General features: G+C 45.7%; 1 protein-coding gene across 1 annotated transcript; it reads right to left on the reverse strand.

The window, feature by feature from the left end:
* Nucleotides 1-327: 327 nt before the first annotated feature.
* Nucleotides 328-3,770, reverse strand: foxj1b (forkhead box J1b). Its single transcript, XM_005721750.1, has 3 exons — nucleotides 3,479-3,770; nucleotides 2,649-3,305; nucleotides 328-1,986 (listed from the first exon to the last, which is right to left on the reverse strand). The coding sequence occupies exons 2-3, from the start codon at nucleotides 3,231-3,233 to the stop codon at nucleotides 1,078-1,080; spliced, it is 1,494 nt and encodes a 497-aa protein (XP_005721807.1). The 5' UTR covers nucleotides 3,234-3,305; nucleotides 3,479-3,770; the 3' UTR covers nucleotides 328-1,077.
* Nucleotides 3,771-7,265: the final 3,495 nt, after the last annotated feature.

Raw genomic sequence — 7,265 nt, forward strand, 5'->3', positions numbered from 1 at the left:
GAATTATTGCAGTGTCGAGTTCATTTGCAACACATGTGCATTGTTTTAATCATGTGGTCAGTAAATGTTCGAAAGTATGACTTTAATACCGTAAAAAATTAAACTAAACATCTTGAACATAAGCTGTCTTTCTTTCCTAAGAACTGCTGCCTATCAAAGTGCATAATGTCCCATTTCATGACCCACCAACTGCTCCGGTTTTAGCATTGCAATACATAACTGTAGACAAATGGCAAATGATCTTGCCTAGCTTCATGCTATATACTTATATATCTATATGTATATATAGATATATATATATTAAATTGACTATATAACAGCATCTTAAATGAATGAGTTCTAATCTCTTACAACGATATTTTTTTTTCCTTCTGTCTCCATTTTTGCTCCTTCATCCTACATTATCACACAACATGAACAATTGAGATGAATGGCTGATTTCACTGCATGTTAGTTAAAAAAAGAGTTAATGCTAATGTAGCACAATAGAATCCAGTATGTCAGTCCTGTAGTGACAGTGCTTTCTCAATAAGCTCAGAGGGACGAGAAGCTGCAGTCCAGCCGGGTTCAACGCTCATCCTTGTATTCAACCTCCACCAAATCCAATTTAAAGGGTGAGCATTTGTCTCTTCTTCATCATCCTTCCTCCTTCTATTCCTTCTACGCTGTGATATGAGTACATCTGAAAATTGAATTTGGTACGTAAAAGTCTTTCTGTTCTTTTTGTCAGTTCTCTTATTGTTTGAGTATCAGTGCTGCGTCGTGCTGCACGCTGCTCCCTGTAAACTGACAGGGAAGACAATGGAAGTCTATGCCAGGTAATGATCAATAATCATCCAACAAGCTTTAAAGTCTTTTTAAGGGAAGAAAAAGTGACAAATTAAAAATGCAGAGTGCACTGCAGTAGAACTGAGGGGTGGGATATGATTGTAAAATGGGGCTGTAGCTCTAACTTTTATCCTTAAAGATAATACAGACCACATGGACCAGCAATCAGAGAGGTCATTGAATGTAAAAAAAAACAAAACAAAAAACACCAAAATATCAAATAGAAGTCAGTGTGGTTAGGGTCAAAGGTCACAGGTAGCTCTCCACTCGTTCCCATGGCTGCATCTCTGTGAAGAAGCCCTCGCACAGGCTGAAGCCCTGATCCAGAGTCAGCGGAATAGCCTGTGCCTCCTCTTTTATCTCCTCCCATGTTTGCAGCATCGCTTCCTCTGGCTGCTCCGGGAAGAGGATGGAGGGCTCGTCGAAATGCTGCAGCTGCAGCTGATGGTGGTGGTGGTGTTGGTGGTGGCTCTGGAGCAAGCGATCTGGGTCCAGCTGCTGCTGCTGTGGCTGCGGATGTGCGTGAGGCACGTGGAGCTCTCCCATGCTGACCGTACACTCCATGGAAGCAGCGCTTAGGTCCATGTAGCCATAGGATTGGTGATGAAGGTTCATGTGCTGGCTCTGACCCATAACGTCCACTCCTCCACACCATCTCCCCTGCCTGCCCGGCCCAGCGAGCTCCATCTCGCAGCCCAGGGAGCTCAGCGCCGTGTTGATGTCCAGATCTTCGAAGGTGCTGCAGCTACCGCCGAGGACGTCGTCAAACACGGAGGACAGGTCAAAGTCCCCTCTCAGGACGTCTGCCTTATTGGCCTCTGTGGCTAGCAGAGGGGACTCCGTGGCCCTCATAACCTTACTGTTGCTGTTTTTTGAGGGCAGGTGCTTCCGTTTGCCTCCCGCGCCCTGGTAGGGGCAGCCGTTTTGGCTGGCGTGGTAACTCTGAACTAGTTTGCTCTGCCTGTGGGCACCGCTGTTGGTTCCGCTGCCACTGCTGTAGTGGTTGGCAGACATCCTCCTGCGCTTGAAGATGCCATTGACAAACATGTCAGCATACTGAGGATCAATCTGCCAGAAGCCTCCCTTTCCTGGCTCGTCCTTCTGTCTGGGGACCTTCTTGAAACACTTGTTGAGGGACAGGTTGTGACGAATCGAGTTCTGTAACACACACACAGGAACACAACGTGATTTAGCGTGGACCCCACCGGCTTTGAGCAAATTTAAGTCAGTCATGCAAAAAAAACTGAACATGCCACTTTGAGAGGGAGATGGGCAGGTGGGTGTTGGGGAGGTGGGGCGGCGGGGGTGGGCATTGTTGTTGTTTGTATGGGGAAGCAAATGTACCTAATGAGGCTTTCTAGTAACAGGCAGCTCTGTGCATTTCAAACATGATCAGCTGTGCTTAGCTGCTATCTCTCTCAGGAGCCCTCATTAACACGCACGCACACACACACACAGATTGGAGTGCTTTCTCCACCCCATCACCGTTCCCTTCAGACAAAAACCCTGCGAAGAGCACTGTCTAGGAGGATGGAAATTTCAGATGGATTAAAAACACTTGTCATGGAACTCATCAAAGGCAGAAATGAGACACTAATCCTGCAAAGAGACAGAGAAGGGGGGTCTGAGGTTTTCAATTATTATAATTTAAGTTCCCCCCACACACACTGATAAAACAAAGGCCTCGTCTGATCTCCTGTGGCCTGAATATGCCGTGTATGGTGGTGACACTGAAGTCAAATTGCTGGCCCTTCTCTCCCTCACTCCACCATTTAGCAGATTCATAAATAATAGAAGAAGAGTTATCCGGTCTCTGTTACCTGCCAGCTGGGCTCCGCGTGTCTGTAGTAGCAGAAATTCTCCGTGATCCAGTTATAAATGGTGGACAGAGTCACTTTGGGCTGCTTGCTGGCCTGCATGGCCATGCAGATGAGAGAGGCGTAGGAATAGGGCGGCTTGACTTTGGGGTTGGTTTTGTAGTCGATCTCCACCGGCGGGCTCGGCTGAATCGGGATCTGCGGGTAGGCGGGCGTGGGGTGCGCGCCGCAGGGAAACCGCGGAGCCGCCGCGGTGGAGTCGCTGCCAGAGGTGACGGGGCTCCCGAGGTACAGAGGCATCCCGGTTGCGGCGGTGTCCCCGGCTGGGGGGCTGGAAGGAGAGTCGGTGCCCGGGAAGGCGAGGCGTTTGATGAAGAGGTGCTGCTGCGAGGACGGACACTCGAGTCCCGCGCCGCTGGGACGCTCCGGGTCTGCGCTGAGGATGGAGAAATTCTGGAGCCAGTGGAGGCTGGTGAGGCTGTCGTCAAGGGGGGCAGACTCAGACCCAGAGACGTGATCTTCCGGGTAAGCCGCCAGCCATCTCTCCTTAAACTTGTTGGCGATGTCGGGGCTCGTCAACACCGGCATCCTGGCTTTGTACACGCGGCAGAGGCTGAAGACTGTCAGAGGCTCCTTAAAACTGGCATTTAAAGTTCAGCGCTGTCTCAAGGCGAGAGGAAAAGTAAAGGAAAAGAGCGCAAACACGGTCAGATAAACGGATCAAACCGTGCCTCGCGTAAAGGTGTCGAATGGATAATCAGCAATTAGATATTTGCGAGCATAACACTCAGAATGCGATCAATAAATGTGCTAAAGATGCCCGTTTGACCTACCTGCGATGTAGCCTCGCTGGAGGAGATGCTCCGTGTGTGCACCTGTTGCAGTGAGTCCCTGCCTCTCCTCTCCAAGGACTCAGCGGCGCATCCACTCTCTGCGCAACAAGTGCGGCGGGGAGGGTGGGGGCGAAGAGCATCCAGCAGCTGAGGCAAGCTCACATGGAGGCAAAAAAACAAAACATACAGAAGAGAGGCGGCACTTAGGACAGATCCATGCTACCGATTCGACCGCTCGGCACTACTGGAGTGGAGGGAGGTCAAAGACGTGAGGAGGTGTAGCGGTTGTGAAATAAGTCTCCGTAAAATCTCCAGGGACTGCTCACTATCCCTTTAAATGCGGTCTCGGGGAGAGATTTCTGATTGGTTGGCTGTATATCATGGCTTCTCGCCTTTACTTCAGGTCTCTCTCTCTCCCTCTAAAGACGTCCCCAGCAATGACTGTCAGAACACGAGTGGGGTTGGTGCACGCAGGCTGCGGTGCAATAAGGTCAGTTTAGTGGTTTCCTGTTTGTCTTTATTCTAGGAAGCAGGCTAAAACTGTGACACCCCCCACCTCCACCTCCTGCGCGCGCCTCACACACAGCATCCCCGCCGGCGCTGAAAGAGGCGCGCCACAGGTCCCGCGCGCAGTTTGCACCTGCAAAGAAAGCAGCAGTTAACTGATAAGCTCACGCTTCACGTAGCTTTTTAAATTACAGCTGATACTGTGGTGCTGTCAAGTTTGAAAAGGACACTGTTTAATCTGGCTTTAACCAGATGTGTGTTACTGGAAATGTTGATATCGATCAACATGTCGAGTAAATACAGAGCAAATATTGCAATACAGATACCGATACTTCTAACCGATGGCAGCTTACCTACGGGAGAGCGGTGCTGCATGACTTGCCAGATGAATCATAATCAGTTTTTCAAATTCTGAGCACATTTTAAGCACCATTAAATGACTGTAAGTTTTAATTCCACAATAATTTGTTAATACAACAAAACACACCTTTTAGCTCTTCGTGTATTTTGAAACTAGGTTTTTTGGATATCTAAAATGTAAATATAGAAGCAGTTTAGGTCAGCTTCTGTTGTTTAATTGTGATGTGGACTATAAATCAAATAGATATTACAGCATAAAAAGGATCAGACATTTCTCATAGTGCATGTTTGAGGTATACTTTTTCAAACCTTCCCCCAAGAAAAAGAAAAAAATATTTTATTTAACGCAGTTCAGTGGGCTGCATACTGAATTTAGTGGATAGAAACAAGGTATCATGCTAGTATCGATCCAATACCGTGTTAATATCGATACTATTGATATGTGTATCTGTCAACTGCCACTGTTTGTTTTCTGGTGTTCTGCTCAGCGATGCATCACCACAGGTTCAGAGTATTCACTGGACTCTCATCAGACAGAAAAAATGAATGGATGGTTGTTTTTCTGCAGGTTTTGTTTTGCCCTCCAGGGAGTTTAAAATTATTTCTAAAAGGTTCTGCAAAATATGCACAAAATATTTTAATACTTTAATCAAGTGGCAGTATAAACCTAGATCTGTAAAGCCTAAAGTGATATTCATTGATTACTGTATCATTTTATGCATGCATATGTTTAGAGTAAGGTGCATAGAGCTTTCACACACACTGTGAATATTTTAAAATATGTGTGTGTGTGTGTGTGTGTGTGTGTGTGTGTGTGTGCTGTAGTCACATTCTGCGCAGGTTAAAAAACATTAGAGACCAATGTTTTTCAACTGTATGCAGAAGAGCATATTTGAATCATGAGGAAGCACTGCCTCCCCGTGGACCAATTCTGCATTGCACCTACAAACCAAATACAGGTAGAATGAATGGAAGAAAGAAAGCACTGATCACTTTCTGTTGGGGTACACTTTTCTTCCCCTTTTTTATTGTCACAGGCTCACGGAGTATCATGCAAAACTGTTTTGCAAAATGTGTGAAAGACTGGGACAGGGTTGGCAACGTATCTTTCTCTTGAAACATTGGATGCAAGTACCTGGGAATGTGAGGGGAAAAAAACTGTAATTAAACCTTGCATGTTACATCATTAATGGCATATTGCATGATTAATGGTCAACAGAGGCAATTTTACCACTGCTGTGGCCTGCATGCATTAATGATTTTCCTTAAATCCTGGGAATATTTTCAACAGTATGCAGAGCTAGCTAAATCTCTTCCTCCTCCTCCTCTGACTTACTTTAGCAACACATCTGCGTGAAGCTTGAACATTTGGAGTCCAGAGGCCGACAAGAGCTAGCACCAGCAAGCCCTTCAGGCTCTACAAAGCTTGTAGGTGTCACATCTCTTCAAGGAAGCCTGATTTCTATAATGTTTCAGGTTTATTTAGGATCTTGACAAAGGGCTTGCTGGTGAGACAGGGAAATGTTTGTACAGCTGTCCTTATTGTTGCCAGGATTCCCACTGTCCCTCAGCAGAACCAAAGCACACATCTCAAGGGCTGAGATGTGTGCTGAGTTCAGTAATTCCCTGAACTGAAGTCCCCCACTTTGACTCAACAACCTAACATTACCAACATTTTGTTTTTAACACTGCAGGTCTTCCTGTATCCTTAAAAAGGACCTGTTGTCCATCTTCTTATGTCCTGTAGTAGTATGGAACATAAGTCTACATATACACTGATGGAAGCTCATATTAATGGCTTAAGCTTTAAATAGTCAGTAATAGTCAGTTTTCTACCCATTTAATCTATGCCATGCTAAAACTTCCAGTTTCAGACAGTGGACAGACAGAAGTGCTGCATCACTGCACTGCCCAGCATAATATAAATAAGGATCATTTTCATGTGTGAATCACACAAACAATCTAAGGATAAAAATATTTAGAAATGATAACAAAGGATCTCAGTACTGTAGCTGTACTTTAACTTCAGTTTCTTTTTTTAAAACTTCCTTTGACCAGCAGGTGTCTCTGTTTCCACTCTTTGCTCCATCAAACAGCCACAGCTGCTACAAACAAATGTTTACAGTTTACATCCATCCATTCGCTTCCGCTTATCGTTTTTCAGGTCCGTGGGGGGCGCTGGAGCCTATGCCAGCTGTCTTAGTGCGAGAGGCAGGGTACACCGTGGACAGGTCGCCAGTCTGTCGCAGCAGGGCTAACACATATACACAGACAACCATATGTACTCACATTCACTCTCTTTGGGCAATTTAGAGTTTCCAATTCTTTGGACTGTGAGAGGAAGCTGGGGAGAGAACATGCAAACTCCACACAGAAAGACCCCGGCTTGATGGTGGAATTGAGCTCAGGACCTTCTTACTGTGAGGCACCGTGCTGCCCTTACAGTTTACACTTACCCACAATTCCAAGCGCCGTGTGTGATATCCGAAAGCTTGTTTTACACACAGTCTGCACTAAATCTGATGTTTTAGAAGTATGCTGCCTTTGCACACTCTAATCCGCCCACGTAGTTGCTCATTTATTGCCTTTGACTTAAATGCTGAGCGCAAACCAGACGGGAGTGTTTCCAGTCGTTTAATTGGCCCAGTGTAACTACCCTAATAATCTATTGTTTATTCATTGTCACAGAAACCAGGACTCGACTGCGTTCTCCCATTATTTCATATTAATTTCATTTGTTTAGAGATTTGAAATTATACCCTCATTATTGTGGTAACGGATATCTACTGAATAACTACATGTGGATTTAAAAAACAAAACAAAACACAGTGTCCTGTTTACTAAAAATAATGAAATGCTACCGATTAACTAACCTGTTGGCAAGTCCTTGGGCAAGTGAAAGGGAAAAAAGGGGAATTTG

This window comes from Pundamilia nyererei, unplaced genomic scaffold (assembly GCF_000239375.1).
Source record: "Pundamilia nyererei isolate P.nyererei 1_Seehausen unplaced genomic scaffold, PunNye1.0 scaffold00005, whole genome shotgun sequence".
NCBI classification, from domain to species: Eukaryota; Metazoa; Chordata; class Actinopteri; order Cichliformes; family Cichlidae; genus Pundamilia; species Pundamilia nyererei.

Excerpts from the sequence above, each read along its gene's own strand:
- foxj1b (XM_005721750.1), bottom strand. The coding sequence starts at position 3,233 with ATGCCGGTGTTGACGAGCCCCGACATCGCCAACAAGTTTAAGGAGAGA. Across the intron at positions 1,987-2,648 it reads ACGCGGAGCCCAGCTGGCAG|AACTCGATTCGTCACAACCT; the intron begins GTAACAGAGACC and ends TGTGTGTTACAG.